We start from the raw sequence: 27,844 nt of genomic DNA on the forward strand, positions 1-27,844 counted from the left end.
AAGACATATATGAAAGTACAAACTATAAAAGGAAAAAAAAGAAAGAGGGGCATAAAATGCGGAAGACATCAGGAGGCGGGCCTCGAACCCAAACTCCTTCCCAACATTGACTGTTTTACCAAAACCCAAGCAACCACTAAGCCAACTGAATAGTTCATTCATTATTTGAAAAATAAATTGGGTATTACCACCGAAAAAAATTGATAAATTATTTTTTATTACCTAAAAAAATAAAAATTATCTTTTACCACCTAAAATTAAAATTAAAATTATTTTTTTACCACATTTTAACTGGAAAGATGGACGGAAACGTTATGCAGACCCATTTCAACGACTATATTTTGTTATTTTCTTCTCTTCTCCCAAGATTTTTATGTATATTAGCTACCATATTTCCTTACTTTACATTAGTTCACATAATATTTTCGTCCATTTTGTAGTTAAGAGATGGTAAAAAAACAATTTTTATTTAATTTTTAGGTTGTAAAAAACAATTTTTATTTTTTTAGGTGGTAAAAACAATTTCTCAATTTTTTTAGGTGGTAAAAAACAATTTAACCTATATTTTATTTAAATTTTTTCCTCAAGGGGCGGGCCCCCATAAGAGGGCCCCAACGTAGCTTCTTCGGTGACATTATTGATATGAGGAAATGCCAACTCAACTTTAAGGAACTTTTTACTTGAACTTTCATTGCCTGTGTACGTTGTATGAAATGTATTTTTCATGTGTGTAGAATTCAACAGAGTAAAAGTTACAAATTTGAATATTTAAAGTTTAAAATTGTCATCAATAGGGGTGGTGGCGCAGTTGGCTAGCGCGTAGGTCTCATAGCTAAGTTGAGTGATCCTGAGGTCGAGAGTTCGAGCCTCTCTCACCCCAACTATAATCTTTTTTGAAATTTTGCTCCAAAGAAGAAAGTTTTCTTTTATCCAGTATGCATTCTACATTCTCTATGCATTTGCTATTGCACTATCACCTTCCTGCTAACATGCTTTAATTACGTAGCTTCCATGATACATTGTTGTTTGTTGTCCATTTGTTTGACAATATGTCAAAGAACTAATTATATTTGTGTTCAAACCAAGCCTAGGCATAAAATTTAATATTAGCATATCTTACACATTTCAGTGTTTAGTTTACAACATACAGTCTGAATGTATCATGTTGGAAACAACTGCAAGTCTGAATGTATAAAAATACATGAGAACACATATAAGATACATCGAGGAAAATGGAGTTATGAGGTGCCCGGAATGGGCATTAATATTTCATCCTCACATTCTGCAAGAACATGAACAACTAACTCCATGTTGGCCTTTTTATTTTTATATCCTCCACACAAGAAAGCCCAACCTTAACATTATACCAGCTTGGTATCTACTGAAGTTTCCTTCCAATCTCGGGTCTACAAAGTCTTCTACCCATGAATCTTCTCCATTCTGCATTTTGCTTTAGCCAACTGAACAAATTTTACCAGTTCTGATATATCCTCTAAGCCATTATGATCATCCACCAGACCACCACCCTACTTGACAGTCGAATTCCCTTCACAAGCTCTAGGATAACAACTCCATAACTGTAGACATCAACCTTTGCAGTTTGCAGTAATGGGTTAGTTCATTGGCTCATTGCCCATTCAGGAGCCATATAACCATTTGTTCCTCTGATACCGGTCAGCTCTGATGAACCATGACTCCCTCTTTGACGTAGCTTTGCAATCCCAAAGTGAAATTTTTGCCTTAAAATCCTCATCCAAAAGTATATTTTCAGGTTTAACATCACAATGAATAACCCATTCCAGATATTCATGGTGAAGGTAAGCTAATCCTTTAGCCGTGCCTATTGCAACTTTAAGCCGCTCTTTCCATCCAAGAAGTGTTTGGGTCGAGAACAAGTGTTTGTCCAAAGATGCATTTTCCACAAGCTCATAAACCAAGAGCTTGTGTTTCCTTTCGGAACAAAAACCCCACATTCTTGCAAGGTTCATATGATTGATTTTACCAATTGTACTCACTTGGGCCCAAAATACTTCCTCTCCTTGGACTATAGTTCTAGTTTGTTCACTGAAACTGCTTTCTCATCTGCCAGAATACCCTTGTAAACAGCACCAAACCGTCCCTTTCCTAGAACTTCCTTAAATTTCTCGGTTGCAGTCTTGAGCTCGTTGTAGCTAAAAAGAGAATTTTTTGTGACACACATTCCTTCACCAGTAAGTCTATACTTATATGCCAGACAACGACAATCTCCCAAGCAGAGTTGCTTACACTCTTCAAAAGAAGCAGGTCTGCTTCTGTTGAGATCAAACCCAAACTAGTCAACTTGGGTAATCTCAACGAACTGATCTGAGTCTGCGCAATTTCTATCAAACTTCGTCTTGCACCCTTTACTCCAGTCACTTAAATCAGCAGACTCATAGTTAGGAGGGCAACTACATTTAGGCTCTGGTGTGTAAACACAAACACCATTTCTACCACAAAGACCATGTACATCACATGGTTTTGCAACTGCTTGCCATGTTATGTACCAAAAGCCAGCAGATGACTCATTCAAGCTATAAACCCGCAAATTCCAATCATAATCTAATGTTAATCGTCTTTTGATCCTAACATCACCAACATATGAAACACTAAACTGTAACTGATCACTCCAAGAAAATATGCTGGTATCATCAAGCATTGCAACCCTACTATTATTGTAATTTGTTCTACCATTCTGATATGCTTCTAATTGAGTATCAGGCCATCATATACCAATTTAAGTATAGTATCAGTATCAAATTTTACACTACGTATTTTCATAAACAAATTTTATCATGTACTCCCTGCGTCCCATTTTTATATTCCTGTATTCTATTTTGGGAGTCCAAAAATTTATAGTCCTGTTTCATTTTTAGACATAAAAAACTTCTCAATATACCCTCTTACCCCAATTGTTATTAAATAAGAGGTTTGTCAAGGGGTTTATATTGAATTTTAGAGGTTTGTAGGTTTATATTGAATTTTAGAGGTTTGTACTTCAAAGGTTACTAAAGATAAAGTGATTTGTCTTTGCCATGTATGTAAAACATATTAATTTTTAATTTTTGCTTTTGTTTTAAATGAGATGAATGAATGATAAGTTTATCTATTGTTGGTAGAAGATTCATTACAATCAAGTTTTGTAAAATGATGATAGGGCATGAAAATAAAACTCATTCAAATTTATTGTATTGTTATTAATCGGACAATGATAGAGTGACCCTAAGAGCACACACAACCTTGACATGTTGCTTGGGTCAAGTGATAATTGACAGGACAAAATGACTACAATGTTGACAGTGTGCAAGGGTCAAAATTTTATTAACTTGACTCGGGTCGTATATGTGACTCAAGGTCAAGTTAATTAAAAAGGGATGTGAGGCCAAATAAAGCGCAACTTGCATGAAGCCTAGGCAATAGTTGTTACCTGTTTGCATACGGAGTATTATTTTAGGTTAATATTGGCTAAAATAATTTTTTACTGTATGCATGCATGCAATGCATATTTATTTTTTTGGGCTCATGTGCCGCCACACATGCAATGCATTTTATTTTATTTTTAAAATTTTCATGATAAGTTTTTTACAATGCCATGTGTGTACAAATTTCAGGATAATTTTTTTTACAATGCCACGTATGTTAATTTAATTTCAGATTTATTTGTTTGTTAAAATTAATAATTGTGTTTGAAGGTTAATTTAAAGTGGAGTATATGTAAAAGTAAAAAAGTAGTAAGAAAAATTAATGACCTTGAGTCAAGATTGTAGACGATAAAAGAGAGATTTAAGTAAGTGGTATGTCAAGTTAGTGAAAGATGAGGTGGAAGAAGGAGAAGGATGAAAGAGAAATTATTTTCCATTTGATCGAAGGTCAAGGATGCACATGGTCTAAGGGTTGGTAAATTTTCAATAATTAAATTTTGATTGGTTACAAATGCATTAAAACTTTACATACAACACTCTCTCTCCAATTAATTATGCTTATACATTATTTTATGTTATATGTATCTTAGGAGTTGCCAATACTTAGGGTCAACCAAATATTTTCCTTATTAATCCCCAAAATTGGAACCACTTTCCAATTACAAAATAAAAACGCATTTTTTTTTAAAAAAAAAAGTCCGAATAGGGTGTGAAATTTTGGACAACTTTCCCAAAATTGGACCACTTTCCAATTACAAGTGTGAAAAACGTTTTTTTTTTTAAAAGAAAAAGGTAAGAAAATGGTGTAAAAATTGGGACCACTTTCCAATTAAAAGTGTAAAAAAACATTGTTGATCCGTGTGCTCCATTATGAGCATTCTTATTGGTTGGAAAAAGAAAATAATCTTATTGGTTGGAAAAAGAAAATAATCTTATTGGTTTAAAAGGTTTTATTAGGATTCATGTGCTTTTATTTGTTGTTACTTAGCTGATATTTTCAGCACATTGGTCCAAAATAATCATTTCCTTTTTGCTTATTCCAACACAAGTGCAAGCTAACTATTACATAAACTCCAAATATTTTTCTTAAAACTTGTGAAAATGATCAAACAGGACTATAAAAATAGGATTGAGGGAGTACTATAAACTTAATAACAGAATAGATTTCTATTGCACTATGTAATTTAGTCGCTTAATTTATTTCATGTTTTTCGTTATTTAAGTAATTAATGTACTTCGTGTTAATCCAATACACACGTCTTTATAATGATCGTTTATTTAATGCAATTTTCGTTTAAAATATAATTTATTTCAATGTTACAAATCGATTTATTTTATCAATAGTAAAGGAAGAATAATTAATTAAGGGCATGATCGGTATCATGTGTTGTTTTGAGTTTTTGTTTTCATAATACATGAAGCTATTTTCAGTTTTGATTATTTATTTTTTTGGAAACTGATTAAAAAAAAATTCTCTCTCTTCGGAATGAAATTCTTTTCCATCTTCTTTATTATTTACTACCTTTATATTTTTCCGTCAAACTACAATACCACCAATTTCATCTTCTTTATCATTCCTAGTTCCCTATATCTCAAAATACCACCAATTTCATCTCCTTTATCATTTCTATTTCCCTACATCACAAAATATCAAAGAATCACATCTTAAAATATAAAAATAAAAGTGATAATTATCATCATCCATGCTTCTTGTCGCTCCAACTACCGTTATCACCGACTATACGCTGCCTGTAATTTCTTGTATAATTAATCATTGGCACAAAGCAAGGAATTGAAGCAGAGAAAAGGTGATAAGGGGCGTTGCGAGTAACAGATGTTTTGGGGTGGAGTCTTGGTAGTTGTTCGCAAGTGTAGGTGGTAGTATCGGCGGTCAGATGGTGATGGCGGCGGAGCCGCGGTGGTATTATTGATGGGGTTGATTTTTTTGTTTGTTCTTTCACATTGTCTGGTTTGATAGATTTGATTGAGTTTTTGGGATTATTGCTTCGTATTGATAAAAATAGTGAATTGAATTTTGGGTAATTGACCCAAGCTCTATGACGGAGGGATGAGTACCAGCGTCGGTGTCGCCTCCTACAAGACAACGGAGAATTCTTGAATTACATTTTGTGTAATGTGCTTTTGGAGGAGAGAGAAAGTGTGAGTTACAATGTGTGAAAGAGAGTCAGAGACTCGGAGATGATGGGTGTTTTAAGAAAACTAATTTCCTAAAACCACTTTTAGTAGTTTATACTTTTCCATTGTAGTTTCGTGATAACAACCCAATGTTTGTTTTATAAAATAAATTCGCTGAATAAGTATCGATTTATTTTTCGGATTTTTCATGAAATACCCCTGAGTTTTTACGAAATTCATCAAATGCCCCTCGACTTTCAGAAATTCACCAAATGCCCCTCACAAATGACTTAATACTTAGAGTACCCTTACACTTAACGGACGTTAAGTCTCCGTTAACATGACTTTACTATTTTGCCCTTACTCCATCCCACATTTCAATTTTCATTCTCTATCTTCTCCTTTTACGTAACAAACTCCCAAACTCTCTCACTTTCTCTCTCATCAACAACTATGGCACCATGTTGAGAAGAAGCTCGCCCAAAAGAAGCCCGCGGAGGAGAATGTCGTCGCCGCCGAGAAAGATCCGGGTGAGAAGAAGCCAAAGACCGAAGAAGAAGAAGAAGAAGAAGAAGAAGAAGAAGAAGAAGGGAAGAGAAGAATGCCGCCGCCGCCGAGAAAGATCCGGCTGAGAAGAAGCCAAAGGCCGGCAAGAAGAAGAAGAAGGGAGGAGAAGAGGTCACCGCCGAGAAAGCTTGCCGAGAAGAATCCCGCCGTAGGAGACTAGAAGAGCATCGATACTTACAAGATCTACATCTTCAAGGTTCTCAAGCATAGATTGGAAATTTCAATTGGGTATTTTCCCAACATAGATTGAAATTTTCAATTGGGTATTTTGGAAACCAATTTATTGGTTTAATCTGTTAAATGTTGTTGTCTTGTGAGGTAAATTAATCAAAAAATCGCATGTTTCATTGAATTAACTCTGTTTTTGTTATTGGGTTTGCTTTAATATTATTTAACTTTCAATTGGGTTACAATTTAATTTGTTAGGATTTGATCGAACATTATGAATTGATTAATGTCCAAATGTAGTTAGAACTTTTACTCCCAGTTATCTCCTTATTGAAGCTTTGTGAAAGCATTACAAAATCCAACAATTGCTTTGTTTGAGTTTTTTTGGGATATGATTTTGATTTGCTTTCCCAGCAAAACGTGATAAAATGGACAACAATGGATTAAAGAAAAAAAAGACAAAGGTGTTCGTTGTTTAGTGCACTAAACCTCATTAGAACATTCATATTTATAGTATTCGCTGTTTGTCTCTGCCATTTTCACCATGACCTGTTTGAGGATGTCACTTTCTTTGTGGGTAAGTGGTGAATCCATTCTCAGGACAACGTTGTGTTTTAGGCGAGCCACAAGGTCGTGTTGCTAATTCTCAGTAATAAGACTCTGGTTATCCTCATTGATGCTCATTTTGATGAACTCTGACAAAGTTGTAGTCCTATAACAAGAGCATGAGAAAGCTGCATCAGCAACACTCAGTAAAAAAAAGAGCCGTGTTCCTGGTTTTGTAGGCTGTGACATGCTTGCAGCCTAACCTCAAGATCCTACGATATTTTACTAGTAAATCTCCAAATTATTGATGTTTCATCTGATCGTAAAGCCAAAATCTAGAGTTGAGCATCAAAATGGGTTATTTAAAGTTATGGGTATTTAATGAATTAAGTTTCAGAAAAGGGGTATTTAGTGAAATAAGTATTAAAATAGGGGTATTTGGTGAATTTGAAACTAGGCTAACGGAGGACTAACGGCGCGTCATTAGTAAGGGTACTCTGGGTATTAAGTCATTTGTGAGGGGCATTTGGTGAATTTCTGAAAGTCGAGGGGCATTTGGTGAATTTCGTAAAAATTTGGGGGTATTTCATGAAAAATCCGTTTATTTTTTATATAAAAAGGAAAAACCACAAAGCTACATCAGTGCGGAACGACACCTAAGGTAATTTATTTTTTAAACACTTTGAAATTATCAATGTTCATAAATTAAATGTTTTGATAAGAAATAGGAAAAATTACTTTAAATAATCCAACCTTTTAGCAATTTTCCATTAATAATTCAACCTTTGGATTATTATCTATTAATCCAACCTTTGCACCTTATTAACTTTTATTGCACCCAGATGACCGTTTACCTATTAACAAGGTCACCCTCTTATTTTTATTAAAAAAATAAAATAAAAAGCTTTTAGAAATACAGGATAATTGTTTTTTATTCAAAAAATAAAAAATTAAACTCCTCCTTTCTCTCTTCTCGGTTTATTCCTTCCTTTGTTCCCCAAATGAATTTTCACCACCTTCATCGATGATCCATGCCAGCCACCACCTACGGCGTTTTAAATTATCGTCGTCGCTTTAAATACTCAAAGCCCAGATTCGCACAAGCCAACAAATATCCGATATCCAGATTTGCAAAAGGCCCGAGAAAATCAAATTGGGGAAAAAAATTAAGGTTCTTGTTCAAATAATTTGGGGTACATTCTGAACAATTTGGTTCGCATTAGGCATGAATTTGAGTATTTTTTTATTTCGATCAAATAAATAGTTCTTTTACAATTTGGTAGGAAATCAAAATTTGGGTGGGTTGGAGGGTTGGTCGGCATCGGCGATGGTGCTTGAAGGTCAACTATGTTGGTGGTTGTTGCGGCAATGACGAAAGTGGTTACTAATTGTTGCTTCTGCTTTTGTACTTTGCTTTCTTTTGGGTTTCTGGGCAATCTATGTAGATTTGGATGAGAAAATGTAAGTGATTGAATAGTGCATAAAATCAATTTGTTGTGGTTTATTTTAATGATCAGATGATGCTGACGACAATGGTGGTGGGAGTGAGTAAGGTTGGGGGTGGAGGATGGAGGAGAAACAGGGGATGTGGGTGGTGGAGGAAGGATGAGAAAAGATGACAATGGTGGTGAGATTAGAGTGACTAAGGACAGAGAGGAGGAAAGAAGAAAGAACGAAATACAATAAATTAAAAAGAAAATAAATTATTAATTTAAAAAATAAAATAAATTATGACAAATGGCTGTATGACACGTGTATAGGTTACCTGATGTATTGGGTTGGTGACCGGTTGGGTGCAATAAAAGTTAATGGGGTGCAAATGTTGGATTATTAGATAATAATCCAAATGTTGAATTATTAATGGAAAATCGTCAAAAGGTTGGATTATTAAAAGTAATTTTTCCTAAGAAATATAATATGCGGTAAGGTATGCAAAGTAGGAGAGATGAAGTGAGAGATGATCCTCTTTTATGTGGGGAAAAAAATATAGAAATAGGAAGAAGAAGAAGATAGTGGAAAATAACGTGGAAGAAAGATATATGATGTGTTAAAAGGAGAGAGAGTAGAAGAGAGGATATAATCATCCTCTCCAATAATCTTGCTCGAATGGAGAAAAAACTTCTAGGAAAGACTACTTGCACCCCTATATAGCCTCAAAACCCCCCAAAAAACAGCACAACAATGGGGCCAACAATATTCAAACACTACAAACAACTAAACCACTCCCGATTATTCTTGATGTTAATACAACTAAATCTTATCGTTTCCTAATAACTATTTATGTATTGAAACAAAAACGTTTGTTTATAGATTATGTAAATAATATATTAATAATAATTTGCTAAAAATGATTTTTGATAATATTTTAGTCTAATAGTTATACAGAGTATTAATAACGGAAAATAGAGTTAAGCTAAACTTTGGGCTTCACGTTTTCAATTCTCACCATTAAGGAACCAAACCTTTTTTTTCACCATTAAGGACCTATAAAACATTTTCCGGCCAAAATTAACTTATAAAATGTAAAAGGTTAATCCTGTAGTTAAAAGGTATTCCCCATGGTTAACTGTACATGTGTTAACGTATTATTTGTGACGCGGTAAACAAGAGTACTGATTAACCAATGAGAATTAAGTGAAAAACGTCCAAAACTACGTCGTTTCATTTAAGGACCACAATTAGACCTGTCAAACGGGACGGTCGGGTCGGGTTGTAAAAAATTACTTTCGGGTTCGGGTTGAATCGGGTCGGTCACTTTCGGGTTCGGGTTTACAAATGCTTGTTCAAGACCCAGAACTTTCGGGTTCGGGTCGACCCAACGGGTTGAGAGATTTTAAAACGCGCATTATATTTTCATTAATTTAGGTGATAAATATACAAAATGTTGGCACAAATTAACAAATTTTCCTACGAAAATATTTAGTCAAATTCAACCATAAAATGGCGTATAATTCAAATTAAAATCATATTACACACAACAATAGTAAAAACAACGTGTCTATTATGCTTAAATTTTCTCATAATCTCATTTATTACTATAAATACAATGATTTTCAATCGGTCGGGTCCAAAACGGGTTCGGTCGGGTTTTGACCCATTCCTTTTCGGGTTGCTCGGGTTCGGATAAAATCGGGTTACGGGTCACAAAATCTTGTCCAGGACCCAGTATTTTCGGGTCGGGTTCGGGTCGGTTTTCGGATCGGGTCGATTTTTGACAGCTCTAACCACAATAATACCAAACCAAGGTGCCAATTCATCTTAAACTTTTCAGGTAGTTTGTAAGATAGTTTATCATGAATAATAACACAATTTGTTGATTTTTAGCGTATGCAATATTGCCATCTTTGCAAGACAACCACTTAACAACATAACCACAATTTCAAGAGTAAGGTACTTTATCTTGCAATTGGTGTTGCGTTTTACAAGTTTACAATCATTGATGCGTTCTTGTTATGTCTGAAAATCAAATCAGACATTTGGATTTAGGTCTTCTTTTTTCTTGTCTTTTGCCATCGTATATCATCTTTGGTTCCAAAGAGGGGTAAAATTTTCCAGTTATAGATGCATTAAGCATTCCATCCACCGTCAAATACAACGAAAAATTGATGAGTGACATCTAGCATACACAGAAAGCATGCCCCTCTATTCCAGAGATGATGTTAAATTAGCAGAGCATGACCTTCACATATCTACTAGCCTAAACTGTTACAAGCATCTTATTTTTTTTTATTTATTACTAGTTGAACAACCGCGTGATAAAAATATATTATGTGTATTTCTTCTTTTCTTTTGAGTAAAATATTTAAATTTTACAAGTTTTGAGAGATGGTTATAGTTTATCTTTTCTCAATTTTCTCAATTCTTGTCCCAATTTGAAGTTTTTTTTGGGGGTAAGGTTAAGGTTTATTATATTTTATCAATATATTTAAATATACTTTAATCTATTATAAAAATCTTGTTTGATATATATATATATATATATACTATATTTATACTTACTTTGCGTGCATTTTTATAAAGAGAATCAATACCTAGTATTTAAACAACATAACCATCATATTTGAATGACACATAAGCAACACCATCTTGAAGACACATGTCCAAACCTTATTAATATTTCTATTTACTTTTTGTTATAAAAAAATAATGGTCATTCATTATTCCACTTTATTGCCATTAGTTTTCACGTAGTAGACTACTAATCCCCGTCTCTTTAATTTATTAGAAATGTACTCCATCCGTCCATATTTATAGTCCCTTTGACTAAAAACACGAGTTTTAAGAAAAATGCAATATAGTACACGGGAAATTGGATATAGTACATTGATGATTGATTTGTATGAGAAAGTGGAATATAGTACATAGAAAAGGGAATAAATATAATGGGGAAGTTTTGTTGGGTTTTCAATGCATTTTAAATTAATATAGTACATGGAAAAGTGAAAAATTTAATGGCCAAAAATAGAAACATGACTATTAATTTGGAACTCTCAAAATAGAAATAGAACTATAAAAATGAGACGGAGGGAGTACCAAAAATTAGGATTATTACTAAACTTGATTATGCCTAAACTACCATCCCCTACTTCATCTTCCCCATTCTTCAACTTCCCATTAACTCTCCAACCTTAATTATTTTCAATGTCAATTTAATTAAATTCTCAAATCTTCTACCCTTCTCATGTAGCATTCATTCAAAATTTAACCTCCCACTAATAGACTTTTGACTGGTCCGTTTTAAAACGGTAGGAGATTATAATGTGTTTAATTCAACATTTCGATTGTTTATTTTCATGCTTGCAATTCAAGTTGTAGTACCACCCCCCTCCCTCTCTCTAAGTACATTGTTCTTTATTTTTCTAAATTTCGGGACGCTCAAAATAATAACAGGACTATAGAAATGAGACGGAGGGAGTACCAAAAATTAGGATCAATACTCAACTTGGTTATGCCTAAACAACCGTCCCCTGCTTCATCTTTCTCGTTCTTCATCTTCCCATTAACTCTCCAACCTTAATTATTCTCAATGTTGATTTAATTCGATCCCCAAATCTTCTCTCATTCTCTTGTAGCGTTCATTCAAAATTCAACCTCGAACTAATAGAATTTATGACTTATCCTTTTTGAAACGGTAGGAGGTTATAGGGTGTTTTAATTCAACATTTCGATTGTTTATTTTCATGCATGCAATTGAAGTTGTAGTAACACCTCCCCCCCCTCTCTCTAAGCACGTTGTTCTTGATTTCTTAAGCATATTGGAAGTATGTTGTTTATTTTTCTTGCTTAATTAGTTGCAATTCATTTTGCAGAGAAGGAAAATCTTATAATGTAACTACACCACAATAAGCTTTTAACAGCGCTTTTATCATTTAAACACAGCGCTTATAAAGCGCTGTGAATTACTAGCGCTGTTAAAAAAATAATAGCGCTTTTAATAAGCGCTATTGATGTTGCTACATTTAGCAGCATTCAATATATAAGCGCTGTCAAATCTCTTGTAATGACGAAACTTTAGTGCGCTCAACAACCAATTAAATATGAATTAAAATTAGTAGCATTTAACTACAAAACGATAATATTTGTGAGCGGATTCGACATTTTTTGTCGGGCTCTTTTTTTTTATAGCTTTTTTTATTAATAAAATACCTATAATAGAAAATAAAAGCAACTATTTTAAAGCTTATGTTAATTTAACAATTGAAATAATATATACGACCCAATTTCATTTCTATCATATCAAATAAGCGTTGAACTGTCTCATAACTTAAAAATAATATACAATAATCTATTATCTTCGAAAAAAAGAAAGAACTATACATGTTATTATATATATATATACTTCTCTTAACTTCAAATTAACACATTAAAATTACGAACTAGCTTGCTGAGGCTAACATAAGTAATCCACCACAAAGATCACATGGGAAGAACATGACATTGCCAATTCTCGTCCTCTAAATCTTAGGACCCTTGCATAAAGTCGGTACCAAGTGTTTGGGAAAGTCCTACCAGCACGTCCACCACGTTGGTTAGAAGCAGCAATGCTTGTTTGAAAGAAAAAAAATTGTCTCACTTGTTCTTGCTGGAAAGGAAAACAAATCTGACTTGTTTTAACTGATGGAACTTGGCATCCGAATTAGCGTTTATTCAAAACATGTCAGCACCCCTTCATCTGAGTTTCTACAAACAGAAACCGAATTGTTGACCCTTGATAATAAGTTTTCGGTGTTGTCAGTGGGATTATGTTTGGCATCAACATTAACCAAGCCATTCTCATTTCCTTTTCCAGACTGCAAATATTTTAATTCCCCTGCATATGCGGTAACTTTATCACCAAAAACCAAATGACTTAAATATAGGGGTGATGAGTAGTAGTTAATAAATACCGTTAATGCAGCACTTTCAAGACGGAGTTTTTATGAGTTCACCGCCAACTAATTGACTTCTGACTTCAGCGCCATGTTTTCAGCACTGAGGGATTCAACTCTTCGGACGAGCTCCTCTTCAGCCTGCATTTTAATATGAAAGGCAAGCAGAAAACAAAGTTAATATGAAGTGAAGATCATGGTTGGTTTCATCTACAACAGGCAACTAAAAGTATCAAATTACTTGTTTCCTCAACCTCGACCTTCTTGCAGATTCACGATTAGATTGTTTTCTCCTCTCCCGCTTCAATTCCCTCTCATTTTGTGCCTAGGTTATTAGAAGAAATAAATATTCGAAAAATAAATCACAAAGCTATGCTGATGCCCAAAAAGAACTTGGAAATCCAAAAAAAAAGCACCACAGGAAACATGTTCAATACCTAAACATGTTGTGCCTGTAACCAAGCTTCAGAAGATGTGACTCCATTAGGAGAAGAAAGAGGTGATTAATTCCCTTTCACAGTTCCCATTACTTGAATTGACAATGCATTTGCAGATGTGACGGGAATTCCCAACACCTGATCAACAGGAGGAAGAACAACCTTGGTCTCGGTTTTCAGCTTCAACTGTTGGCACAATATTCATAGATTGGTGTCAGATTTGTAGAAGAAAAAAAGAAATAATTTTTTTTTGAATTGTTCTTGCTTTGATTTGTCACGAACTTCCCATGCTAAAGAAGAACCTTCGCGGGATATAATATCCATATCTGATGTTGGATTTTCAAAGGAATATTTGGCCTAATTCATAATACAGTCCTAGTTCCTAAAAGAATATTTCTAAAATCATATTATTTGGCATGCAACAGTCTATTTTCCTAAAACTATTTGGCATGAAAGGGTCTATTTCCCTAAAATTTCTAAAACTATTTGGCATTAAAGGGTCTAACACTCTAACCTAGGGCTTTTGAGGTTTGAATTTTATATGGACCCTCTTATAGTAACAATAATTGATGACTTGAAATATAGCAAACAACAACAAATACATTTTGACGCTAATTCCTTCTCTAAGTTAGGAGGATGCAAATGACAGGCCAATCGAGTTAGGATGGTTGTTAGGCCAGAAGAGGAATCAATCATCAAGCTCGTGTAACCTGAGTACCTTCGAAACGATGTAAAGCCAAATATCCCTAAGATGGTTAGCCATTATCAACCTTTACCACCAAAATGAGTAAATGTAGATCAAAAGTTGGAGAAATATAGCTAACAGAGGTTTATGAGTATATTCTTAGCTCACTACAAAAACCTTGGCTACTGTACAGATTCCCGGTAGCTAAAGGTGTGGCTTCTACAAGGTGTGCAAGAAAGTTCAACAAAAAGAAGGTGGTGAGGCCGTAAGAAGTACCTCCAAAATTGTGGTTTGCCTGTAATACTAATAACCTCTACTAAAAATCATTTGCTCAACATACAGACTAACAGTTATATAGAGGTGGAGCTGTTTTCACAGGCAATCCAACATTTTTTGACGATAAACAACACTTTCTATGTGAGGAGAGGATTGTGTTCATGGTCCACCACTTTGGTGTTCCACCTTATGCCGGTTACTATTCTGTTAACCTTCATAAGGACATCGACTTCATCCCGGAATATTATTGTCCCGGTCGTAGGATACGATCTATTCCTAAGAGGGTATCTTCTGCACTACATCTGCAGATGATTCATAACAGATTTGACAATGAATTACTGAGTATAAATTGTAGGATCGGTAGTTAAAAAACGTTAACACACTAAAATAAAATAGGCCTAGTTGGAGTGTCATTAGTTCATTACTGTCATATGTTTAAGATTTTCCTGATACAGACCAACAGATTATCCTGATTATATGCGTCTCAATTCAATGTTATGGATTAATGTCACATGCTTATATAAAGAACAGTTGAAAATCTTGAAAAGAAGTTCTTGATTTTTTTTAGATAGCTAATGATTAGGTGTAAGTTCTTTAACAAAGGGCAATAGAGATATGTTACCTATATTTGTAATGAATCCAACACAAATAAATACGGTTCTTACTTGTTCTTGTACAAGCTGAAAAGAATGTTTCACGTATCAGGTTGTAAGTCATGGGGTACACCTGCAGATAAAGTAAACACAAGGAAACTATCAGGAAGTTCTAAGAAAAAATAGCCAAAAGCTTATGTCGACCTCAAGCTTCATATAAAATCTTAAACAAGAACAACAAAGTTGTAGCAACAATTGATAAACCTAGAAAGTCATAATTCAGGCGTAATTCCTAAAAGAATATATCTAAAATCATATTATCAGAACCTAGCATATCTCCAATATCGAGTAACACCAATTGGTAAACCAGCATATCAAATTGTTATATAAAAATCAAAAAATTGCAATTGATAAACCTGGATTAAATTTATAATTCAAAATACCTACTCACAATTGATAATTCGATCAACCACACATCGTTCGAGAACTATGTTCGCCGGAGAAGAAGTGTCGTCGTCGTTAAACTTTCGCCGGAGTAAAAGCCCAATTACGAAAACCCTAGATTTGGATCGAAGGGAACCCTTCAATTTTGTGTTCGGGAACGATTTGGTTTGAGTGAATGTAGAAATGTTGAGGGAGGAATTGAGGAAAGCACACCTAATCGACAGTAGTAGGAGATACCGAGATAGAAGGGAGGAGGAGTGGGAAGGAGGGGAAGCAAACTCTGGAAGCAGTTTGTTTTCTCGATTTAGCTTTGGAGGTGAATCAAGCGAGAAGTAACAAAGTGCTACTCCATATAATTTTATTGAAAGATTATTTTTAATAGCAATAAAAAATAAAGCGCTGTCATTTAATACAAACAATAGCGTTTTATCAAAAGCGCTATTAATTAGGTGCTGTTAATTAGCGTTTTTGTTGTAGTGTTATGGTCTCCATGCAAATGATTAAAGGTAGTTAAATCGTCATCAACATTTTGAGACTTTTAGGTGGGTTTTATTTGGTTACTTTTGTTGTTAGAGAACTTACAATTAGTTTTAGTTCTCCAATAAGAAAAGTTTTGTCAATATAGTGCAATAGTTAGAATTTGTAAAGCCTTCCCTTAACTGGATATCATGAGTATAGTCGTACACTGTAACAGTTTTGTTTGATTTTTGTTCAAATGATATGTTATTGGTGGTAATAGATGATTTAAAGTGGATCTATTTTTGTAGGGGAGACGAACATAAGTAGAAAAATGTAATTATTAAAAAGATATGACTTCATAGGTCGTAAAGTTTTATTATTGTCATTTGGTTTAAACACCTTCTAACACCTGCTTAGAAGCAACATAATTTCTAAACTCCATTACACTATCAACATATAACCAACCCGTTCATCGAACGGGCCAAAAAACTAGTTATAATGGATTTACCTATCAGAACTTTAGAATGTATCTAAACTTAATGAACCTTATATAATACAAAATAGTTATGAATATAACTCAGGAAGCCCCTTATTCGTGAAGTTAACTCATTTTCTTAAACTTGACGTACTTATTTGAATTTATATTTCCTAAACCTAATTAATTCAAACTATCTGCAAAATAAAAATTATTTTTCTTTAAGTTAATTAAATACTTAATAATGTTATTCCCTTGAGTTCTTCCATATTAGGCTTTGATTTTTCTTAAAAAATTAATATTCGGTAAAAAAAAGTCGACTTCCACACAATTAAGTTAATTTTATGTACGTAAGAACTATATTGTTGAAGTAAATCATAAACATAAATGAAGTCTTGATAGAGATAAAAATCAAGTATGTATAGAGAAGAATATAATAGTAACAATCATATACTACCACCGTCTCTGAAAGTTTTTTACGCCTTACAATATGCTTCTAATGTATGAAAATTTTAACCGTAAATTCTCACTATTATATACATCAAAATGTTATCATGTATATATGATCTTGTTAGATTGGTTGGTATGTATTTTCAGAATACCAACTTTTTATAATTTTTTCACATATGAAATGGATATATCTATCTATACTAATATATTAAAAGGCGTTTGTGAAAACGTATATGTGTCACGTAGACTCCCTCCGTATTACGCCATGTCACCACTAATAAGCATCATGGTATGTTATTGACAACCAAAAAAGCATGTAAGCAAGGATCGAACATCAAACCTCATGGATTAAAAGTTTCACTTCCTACCATCTCAACTAGCTACAATGTTTGTCATATTTTCACATATAAATGTAAAATACAATCTTTTAAAATTGGGCATATTTTTCGAAAACGTAAACCCGACTAAAAGTAAAACCCGGAGCAACGCCCGGGCCACACACTAGTTAGTTGTTAAAAGTTGCAAATAGTAAGTGTAAAGAACATTAAAGAACAAAGTGAAGGAAATAATTCCCTTGGTCCAAGTATGCATTCTATGTTAAGTCTAATAAATGCGGTTCAGTATTAATTAACAAGTTAATAATTCAGTGAGATCAAGTGAGCTGAATGCCTAGCTAGAGGCCGCTTCAGTTCAAGTGGAATTAATGATATTAATCCACAGCTTACTCTTGACCGAACCCGTAGGGTCACACAAATAGTACGTAAACGGATCAAGTATTTAATGGCATTAAATACTCCATCTATGGATATTCGGAATCGACGGATCTTGGTTTCAGTGGGAGCTGAGATCGGCACATGCAAGAAATGAATACTCCGGAAACGATGATATTGCCGAAAACGGAAATATGGATCGTATCGGAAATATAAATATTATCCAAGTCGTAGATGTTGCCGGAAACGGAAACATGGTACGTATCGGAAAATATTATCGGAAATGGAAATATTGCCGGAATCGGAAATATTGCCGGAAACGGAAATATTGTCAGAATCGGAAATATTATCGGAATCGGAAAATAATTCCGGAAACGGAAATATTAAATATTTGTTCGAAACGGAAATTGATTCCGGAATCGGAAATGTTAAATATTGTTCGTATCGGAAATGAATTCCGGAACCGGGAATTTAATCGGAAGCGTATCGTACGAATAAGCATCGAACGAGGCCTGCCGGACGAGGGCCCAGAACGAAGCCAGGCCATCGCCCAGCAAGCCACACGCATCCAACAACACGCCAATGCCTCGACCAGGCCCAGCGCAAGGCCAGTCCCAGCCAAGGCTGGCGCGCGCGCACAAATGGGCTGCGGGCAGTGGGCCTGTGCGCCGTGTGCACAGCGTGGGCCGCAAGGCTTGCGCATGGGCGTGCGATGCTCGTGCGGTGCGTGTGTACGTGCTATACGAATCCTAAAGCTATTGGAATTCTTGCATAGATTAAATCCTAATCCTAAAAGATTAAATTAATTATTTAGAGTTCTAATAGGATTCTAATTAATTAATTAGTATTCTAACAGGATTCGAAATCCTTTCCAAGGTTCTATAAATATATGCCTAGGGTCATAAATTTATACACAAGTTTTCAAGCATTCAAAACTAGGATTTTTAAGCAGAAAAATCAGCCATAACTCTTGCCTATTTAGCCGAAAATAAGTAGTACCTTAAGGGCGATTCTAGTTGGTCAATCTTAAGGCGGATCCGGACGTGCTGTGGACTATCTACGGAGGGACGACACTTGGAGTCCTAAAGACTTGTTCTTGTTCGGTTCGGGCGCAGCTAGGGAAGGCACGCAAAAAAGAATATGCATCTAAACTATGCTAAATGATTATGTGTAAATAATATGTTTTCCTGGCTTTATGGTTTTTCCGCATGATTTATGAATTGTCATATGTATCATAACCTAACAGTGGTATCACGAGCCTCTTATTATTTTCATAATCTAAATTGCATGAACATGGTTAAATATTACAAATTTGCAAGAATTAAAAGGGGTGATTAATTTTCGTAATTGTTAATTAATTGCAAATTGCGTTTATTTAATTATACGTACGCAGTTTTTCGGCAGTTTCTTCGTTACTCATCCAAATCGAGTGATTTTTGTGTCAATTCCGCATGTAAAAGGCATTCTAAAATTTTGACAAAATTGTTTTTTTCGGCCGAACCCAGAATTCTCAAATTCGAAGCCTAACTATGACTTTTCGGAGGTTTTAGTTTTTCGAATGCAAAATTTCGTAAATTTAAGATGTTAAATTAAATATTTGCGATTCTTGTTGATAAATCTTGAATTTTTGATTGACCTACTGTATATGTTTAACAAGTTTGAATGCCTAGCCTTGTTAATTATGCAATCTAATTTGTAATTATGATTAATTTGTTGAAAATTGGAATAATTTAGAATTAATTTGATTTTCATAATTAGTTATAATTTAATTAGATACCTATGATTAAAAACCACCATAAAAATTGTAAATTTATGTTAAATTTTAAATTTTTATGACCTAGACTTGAATCCATGTTAATCGGAAATCAATTGAATAATAAATTTTCGATTTTTTCGCCCTAAAATTATGAAATTAATATTATTTATTAATTTGTCATTAATTTTGAATATAAATTTTAAATTTTTATGCGATTCGCTCATATAACTTGCACGCACAAAGCAATGGACGCTACGTGTTACCCTTAAGGGGTGTTGTATAGTGCGGGCATGTGACGACGAGCAAGGAAGCTCGTCGCCCATGCGGTACGAAAGCAATGAGCAAGGCCATGGTGCACGAGCACAAGGCAGCAGGCCTGCCTTGTGTCGTGGGCTGTGTGCAATGGGCGAATGGGCGAGGGCGAGGGCGAGAGCAAGGCACGAGCAGTCGCGTGTGGGCAGCAAGCGAGCTGCGCCACAGCGCGCACTGCATCGCACAAGCGTGCGGAGCCTCGCGCGCAGCGAGCGTAAGCTCGCGTGCCACGAGTGCTGCGCCAAGCATCAATCGCTCGCGCGCAGCGAGCGCTATTGTGCGTGCGACGAGCGCTGCGCCCAGCGATGGCGTTCGAGTGCTTGTTGTGCATGCGACGAGCGCTGCGCCCAGCGATGGCGTGCGAGTGCTTGTTGTGCGTGCGACGAGCGCTACGCCCAACGATGGCGTGCGAGTGCTTGTTGCGACGTGCGACGAGCGCTGCGCCCAGCGATGGCAAGCAGCTTGCTTGCTGCGACGTGCGACGAGTGCTGCCCCCAGCGATGGGCTGCGGCAGCATGCTCGTGCGTCGAACGCTGGCGCGCGCAGCGAGCACCATGCGTGATGCCTTGCGATGGTAAGCAGCAGCGATGCGAGGCAGCGCATGGGCTGCGTGCACATGGCCAGCGATGGCTGTGTGCGTGTGGCCCATGGGCGTGCGTTGCGTGGGGTTGTTGCGTTGCGATTAGATCGTTTTGAAATTTTAATTTGAAATTTTCAGTTTACGTAATTTTAATTAATTTTAAAATTGATAATTTAAATTATTTTCTTGGATTTTAATTTTGAATATTGTAATTATAATGAATTTTATTTATTCTAATTATTTTACTAAAATTAAAATCATGAATTAATTTAAATACGACTGAAATTAAATTATACTTTTGGATTCAATTATAAATTTATATGAGCTTTAAATTTTAATTAAATTTGTATGTTTCCGGTTAGACTAGAAATACATTTTTATGTTTAAAATTAGTAAAGCATATGAATTTATTGGTTTAAGTGGGAGCCCCTTTTAGTCATAAACTCTTGATTAGGTCTACAAATCCTTAAGGTTAAAACAACTTGATTAGAATTAATAAGGACTGAATAATTGGTAGATTATTGGTGCCCTTGATTAATTGCTGCAAATGTTTATGTGATGCATAATGTGTTTTACTAACCAGCTATGTGGGCCATTCATGATAATGAATGCGTGAATGGTATATATTGTATATGTACTGTTTTGCAGGTTATGAAGTGACTAGTATGGCCCAAATAGGATAGAAAATATGGTCTGCGTACCATTAATTTGAATGTAATTGGTGTAAAGTACCAAAGTTGTTTTTCAATTCAAATATGGTCTGCGTACCATCAAATAGTTGTAATTAGTTATAGCTTATTCTATTTGAAGAAAATGGTGCCTCCCACGGAGATTTTCAAGACGGACTTTGAAGTTAAAGCTTCAAGATGAAGTCGGGCCATACTAGATCACATTTATCTTATGCATGTTTTAAGTTATTTATTACTTTTAAATATGTCTTAAAATGCATGAGATCAAAAGCTTGATTATGTTGCATGATTAAGGATTTTAGTTCACTTAAAATCTAACCAACATAGTAAGAGCCTTAAGTTCCAAACTTAAAAAAAATTGAGTTAAAAGGTGCCATGCCAAAATATACACTTGCTTGGATATCCTTTACATCAATCTAGTAATAGTTTTCGCTCAGCGAGGTATTACTTATTGGTCCTAAAGGGGCAAGGTACACAAATAATTGTGAGTACATGTTAGTTTTGGTGAAACTCAACGATATAAGTAAGGAGTCCTTTTATGTCGTGGCAAAATCGATAGGTTTACCTAATAAGTTCTTAGACGTACCTATCAACCAAGAGTAGTTTCTAGACTATTAGCAAAAGGCTTTTGCTTACCTAAAATGTTTTAGAATTGAGTCGACAAACTGTGCTTAATTATTCAATGGTTTTAGGGTCTTGGAATCATTTTATTCACACCTGCCGGAACACATAACTTGAATAAAATGCTTAATGAACATTGAATTATGCATGTATGCTAGAATTTAAGTTTATTAAGAGAAACTGTGAATGGTTATTTATTTGTTTATTCTTTTCAATTGTAGTTTTAAATATGGCAAACAACAATTCATTCAACATTCGATCAATTCTCGAAAAGGAGAAGTTGAATGGGAAAAACTTCCTTGACTGGCAAAGGAACTTGCAAATAGTTCTTATGCAGGAAGAAAAGGAGTATGTCCTAGAAGAGGCGATGCCCGAAGCCGCAGGCGACGGGGTCACTCAGGCAGCCCTCAATCGTTGGATTGATGCCAACAAGGATGTGAAATGTCTAATGCTCGCCACCATGAGTGCAGATCTGCAGAAAACGTTCATCAACTCAGATGCTTTCACAATCATCAGTGAGTTGAAGAACATGTTCCAAGATCTGGCTCGAGTCGAAAGATTCGAGACTCATAAGCAAATTCTTGAGACCAAGCTTAAGAAAGGCGAGCCCGTAAGTCCACATGTTCTCAAAATGATTGGACTCATTGAGAATATGAGTCGGCTGGATCAGCAATTTTCTCAGGAAATGGCTATAGACACCATCCTCCATTCTCTTCATAGCGGGTATGATCAGTTCAAACTGAACTACAATATGAATAGTCTGGACAAAAGGCTCACTGAGCTTCACAGTATGCTGAAGACCGCTGAAAAGACGCTCAAAAGTGATAAGCAGGATGTGCTTATGGTGCGTGGGGGCAAGTTCAAGAAATCTGGAAAGAAAAGGAATGCTAAGAAAGGTGGCAACAAGGCCAACCCAACTAAGAAAACTGGCGCCAAATCTGTAAAGAGGAAGGTCAGTCAACCCACTTCTGAATCCGAATGCTTCTACTGCAAGAAGAAGGGGCATTGGAAGAGAGATTGCTTGAAGCTAAAGGAAGATCAGAAGAACGGAACAGTCGTTCCATCTTCAGGTATTTTCGTTATAGACTGTATACTTGCTAATTCAACTTCTTGGGTATTAGATACAGGTTGTGGCTCACACTTATGTTCCAATCCACAGGGACTAAGAAGAAGTAGAAAGTTAAGCAAGGGTGAAGTCGACCTACGAGTGGGAAATGGAGCACGGATTGCTGCATTAGCTGTAGGAACTTATTATTTGTCGTTGCCCTCCGGGCTAGTTTTGGAACTGGAAGAATGTTTCCATGTTCCAAGTCTTACTAAAAACATCATTTCAGTTTCTTGCTTAGATGCTAAGGGATTTTCCTTTTTAATAAAAGACAATAGTTGTTCGTTTTATTTTAAAGAGATGTTTTATGGATCTGCTAGATTAGTCAATGGACTTTATTTATTAGATCACGACAAACAAGTATATAACATAAATACCAAAAAGGCCAAAAAGGATGATTCAGATCTCACCTATCTGTGGCATTGTCGATTAGGCCATATAAACTTGAAACGCTTAGAAAGACTTCAAAAGGAAGGAATTCTAGAACCATTTGACTTAGAGGATTATGGTAAATGCGAATCATGTTTACTTGGCAAAATGACAAAGCAACCTTTCTCTAAAGTTGGAGAAAGAGCAAATGAACTATTGGGTTTAATCCATACAGATGTATGTGGACCAATGAGTACAAATGCTAGAGGTGGTTTCAGCTACTTTATCACTTTCACTGATGACTTCAATAGATATGGTTATGTCTACCTAATGAAGCATAAGTCTGAATCCTTTAACAAATTCAAGGAATTTCAGAGTGAAGTAGAGAATCAATTAGGCAAGAAGATTAAGGCACTGCGGTCTGATAGAGGCGGTGAATATCTGAGCTATGAATTTGATGACTATCTGAAAGAATGTGGAATTCTATCAGAATTGACTCCTCCTGGAACACCACAATGGAAAGGTGTGTCGGAACGGAGGAACAGAACCTTGCTAGACATGGTCAGGTCAATGATGGGTCAGGCCAAACTTCCATTAGAATTTTGGGGACATGCACTAAATACAGCTGCACTCACTATAAATAGAGCTCCGTCTAAAGCTGTCGAAAAGACTCCATACGAATTATGGTTTGGAAAGCCTCCAAATGTGTCTTTTCTTAAGATTTGGGGATGTGAAGTATACGTCAAACGATTAATTTCAGACAAACTTCATCCAAAATCTGACAAATGTATCCTTGTGGGCTATCCAAAGGAAACAAAGGGGTATTACTTCTACAATACATCTGAGAACAAGGTGTTTGTTGCTCGAGATGGTGTCTTTTTGGAGAAAGATCATATTTCCAAAATGACAAGTGGGAGAAAAATAGACCTCGAAGAAATTCGAGTCGAACAACAAACTCTAGAGAATGCTCAAGATGACATTCAGGATGAAACTCAGAGATCTTTAGAAGAATCTGGTGAGAATCATGGTCAATCTAGAAATGTTACCCCGCGTAGATTGCAAAGATATAGATCTCAACCGGAAAGGTACTTAGGTGTTTTGACGAACGAGAGCTATGACGTTCTATTACTTGAAAGTGATGAACCTGCGACTTACAAACAAGCTATGACGAGCCCTAGCTCCAAGCAATGGCAAGAAGCCATGCAATCTGAATTAGACTCCACGTCTGAAAACCAAGTATGGGATTTGGTCGATTTTCCAGATGGCTACCAAGCCATTGGAAGCAAATGGGTTTTCAAACTGAAAAAGGACAAGGATGGGAAACTTGAAGTTTTCAAAGCTAGATTGGTTGCAAAAGGTTACAGGCAAGTCCACGGTGTGGATTACGATGAAACCTTTTCACCAGTTGCAATGCTAAAGTCTATTCGGTTAATGTTAGCAATCGCTGCATATTACGATTACGAAATATGGCAGATGGATGTCAAAACCGCTTTCTTAAACGGCTATTTAAAGAAACTGTGTTTATGACACAGCCTGAAGGTTTTGAGGATCCAAAGAATGCTAAAAAGGTATGCAAGCTAAAGAAATCAATCTATGGATTGAAGCAGGCATCAAGGAGCTGGAATATACGTTTTGATGAAGAAGTCAGTGACTTTGGTTTCATCAAGAACGCAGACGAATCTTGTGTATACAAGAAGGTCACTGGGAGAAAAATTTCTTTTCTAGTATTATATGTCGACGACATATTACTTATCGGAAATGACATTCCTATGTTGAACATTGTCAAGATTTGGCTTGGAAAATGTTTTTCGATGAAGGATCTAGGAGAAGCACAGTACATATTGGGCATCAAGATTTACAGAGATAGATCTAAAAAGATGATTGGACTTAGTCAAAGCACTTATATCAATAAGGTGCTTGATAGGTTCAAGATGGCAGACTCCAAGCGAGGCTACCTACCCATGTCTCATGGAATGACTCTAAGCAAGACTCAGTGCCCAAAAACACTTGATGAGCGTAGACGAATGAATGGGATTCCATATGCATCATTGATTGGTTCAATAATGTATGCTATGATGTGTACACGCCCGAATGTTGCGTACGCACTCAGTGCTACGAGCAGATACCAGTCAGACCCAGGAGAGGCGCATTGGACTGCTGCCAAGAATATTCTGAAGTACCTGAAAAGGCACAAAGATGACTTCCTGGTCTATGGTGGAGATGATGAATTAATTGTTAAAGGCTATACGGACGCAAGTTTCCAAACCGACAAAGATGATTTCAGATCACAGTCTGGGTTTGTCTTCTGCCTCAACGGGGGTGCAGTAAGCTGGAAAAGTGCTAAGCAAAGCACCATTGCGGATCCTACAACTGAAGCGGAGTACATTGCTGCACATGAAGCAGCAAAGAAGCTATATGGCTAAGGAAGTTCATAGGTGAACTTGGTGTAGTCCCCTCCATTAAAGGACCAATAGCCCTGTATTGTGATAATAACGGAGCTATTGCACAGGCAAAGGAGCCTAGACACCACCAGAGAGTCAAGCATGTACTTCGTAGATTTCACCTTCTACGAGAGTTCGTTGAAAGAAAAGAAGTCGAGATAAACAAGATTGGAACTGATGACAACATATCAGATCCATTAACTAAGCCTCTGCCGCAGGCGAAGCACAACTCGCACACTGCAGCTATGGGAATCAAGCATATTGGACAATGGCTTTGATATCCCTGTTTAATGTTTTAAAGTTTTAGAGTTTAAATCTTTGTAAAACATTATTGGTTAATCATTCACAATAAATGAAAAGAATTCATTTTTCCATTTAATTTGTGGTTTATTAAATGATGAGTCCTTTCAATTTGACGATATATTCAAGATAGACTGTCAGGACCAGTCCTGTGACTAAGAAATGTCTATCAAGTGAACTTGAATGTCAAAGGTTGAAAATGGTCCCTAGTCGGAGTTTTCTATAAAAAATTGGACGCATAGAAAACGTTAGACGATTAGAATGCAAGATGACTAGTAGTTCTGTTTCTTAAACTATGTGGGCATGGCAATGTCATAATCATTTGCATAGATACTTACTTTGGGAAGACTAGTATCGGACAAGACCTATGAAACTTTACTGTAAGAGATGAAAATCTGTCATAAGTAAATTTCATTAAAATTATTAGACACTAAATCCTCAATACCTGAGTGATTTGAGATTACTTGTTTGAGAACTGGTTACTTTGACGTTGACCAACCGTCGCACCGTAAAAGGAGGCTATAAAGGCAATGCTTAGGTAATCACCTATCAAACGAAGTCTAATCTCAAGATCGCAAGATTGGGATTGTCCTCCCATAAATCGGGATGAGATGCTTAAAAGTTGTACAAGGCCACTCGGAGAGCTAGAAACTGTGAAATGCATGGCCGTGCTCGGATGAATCATAGGCTATGATTATCTGTTTATTTGATCAGTTGAACTCTGAAACCGAGGAACACCTCTGGACATAATAAGGATGACAACTCTTACCTTATGTTCAAGAGCAAGCATCGAGCGACAAAGGAATTAGAAAATGCACACTTGTCCCTAAGGACAAGTGGGAGACTGAAGGAAATAATGCCCTTGGTCCAAGTATGCATTCTATGTTAAGTCTAATAAATGCGGTTCAGTATTAATTAACAAGTTAATAATTCAGTGAGATCAAGTGAGCTGAATGCCTAGCTAGAGGCCGCTTCAGTTCAAGTGGAATTAATGATATTAATCCACAGCTTACTCTTGACTGAACCCGTAGGGTCACACAAATAGTACGTAAATGGATCAAGTATTTAATGGCATTAAATACTCCATCTATGGATATTCGGAATCGACGGATCTTGGTTTCAGTGGGAGCTGAGATCGTCACAGGCAAGAAATGAATACTCCGGAAACGATGATATTGCCGGAAACGGAAATATGGATCGTATCGGAAATATAAATATTATCCAAGTCGTAGATGTTGCCGAAAACGGAAACATGGTACGTATCAGAAAATATTATCGGAAATGGAAATATTGCCGGAATCGGAAATATTGCCGGAAACGGAAATATTGTCAGAATCGGAAATATTATCGGAATCGGAAAATAATTCCGGAAACGGAAATATTAAATATTTGTTCGAAACGGAAATTGATTCCGGAATCGGAAATGTTAAATATTGTTCGTATCGGAAATGAATTCCGGAACCGGGAATTTAATCGGAAGCGTATCGTACGAATAAGCATCGGACGAGGCCTGCCGGACGAGGGCCCAGCACGAACCCAGGCCATCGTCCAGCAAGCCACACGCATCCAACAACACGCCAATGCCTCGACCAGGCCCAGCGCAAGGCCAGTCCCAGCCAAGGCTGGCGCGCGCGCACAAATGGGCTGCGGGCAGTGGGCCTGTGCGCCGTGCGCACAGCGTGGGCCGCAAGGCTTGCGCATGGGCGTGCGATGCTCGTGCGGTGTGTGTGTACGTGCTATACGAATCCTAAAGCTATTGGAATTCGTGCATAGATTAAATCCTAATCCTAAAAGATTAAATTAATTATTTAGAGTTCTAATAGGATTCTAATTAATTAATTAGTATTCTAACAGGATTCGAAATCCTTTCCAAGGTTCTATAAATATATGCCTAGGGTCATAAATTTATACACAAGT

General features: G+C 36.0%; 1 protein-coding gene, 1 non-coding gene and 1 pseudogene across 2 annotated transcripts; 1 reads left to right on the forward strand and 2 right to left on the reverse strand.

Annotated features, from left to right (window-relative positions):
* The first annotated feature begins 793 nt into the window (after positions 1 to 793).
* Positions 794 to 880, forward strand: TRNAM-CAU (transfer RNA methionine (anticodon CAU)). Its single transcript is given in 2 exon segments — positions 794 to 831; positions 845 to 880. It is a non-coding gene; the product is annotated as a tRNA-Met (tRNA).
* A 358-nt stretch (positions 881 to 1,238) lies between these two features.
* LOC110785923 (putative receptor protein kinase ZmPK1) lies at positions 1,239 to 6,905 on the reverse strand (annotated as a pseudogene).
* Positions 6,906 to 6,950: 45 nt separating this feature from the next.
* On the reverse strand, positions 6,951 to 14,425 carry LOC130463505 (transcriptional activator TAF-1-like). The gene is made up of 5 exons (XM_056832651.1): positions 14,381 to 14,425; positions 13,756 to 13,848; positions 13,467 to 13,550; positions 13,308 to 13,366; positions 6,951 to 7,023 (listed from the first exon to the last, which is right to left on the reverse strand). Exons 1-5 carry the CDS (start codon positions 14,423 to 14,425, stop codon positions 6,951 to 6,953), a joined length of 354 nt encoding a protein of 117 aa, XP_056688629.1.
* Positions 14,426 to 27,844: the final 13,419 nt, after the last annotated feature.

Source organism: Spinacia oleracea, chromosome 6, assembly GCF_020520425.1.
Source record: "Spinacia oleracea cultivar Varoflay chromosome 6, BTI_SOV_V1, whole genome shotgun sequence".
NCBI lineage: Eukaryota > Viridiplantae > Streptophyta > Magnoliopsida > Caryophyllales > Amaranthaceae > Spinacia > Spinacia oleracea.

What these genes read in the sequence shown, in the direction of transcription:
- LOC130463505 (XM_056832651.1), bottom strand. Translation starts at nt 14,425, where the DNA reads ATGGCTAACCATCTTAGGGATATTTGGCTTTACATCGTTTCGAAG. An exon ending in GGCTTTACATCGTTTCGAAG is followed by an intron (nt 13,849 to 14,380) that starts GTACTCAGGTTA and finishes TTGTGCCAACAG; the next exon opens with TTGAAGCTGAAAACCGAGAC. An exon ending in GCTGAAAACATGGCGCTGAA is followed by an intron (nt 7,024 to 13,307) that starts GTCAGAAGTCAA and finishes CTCTTGTTATAG; the next exon opens with GACTACAACTTTGTCAGAGT.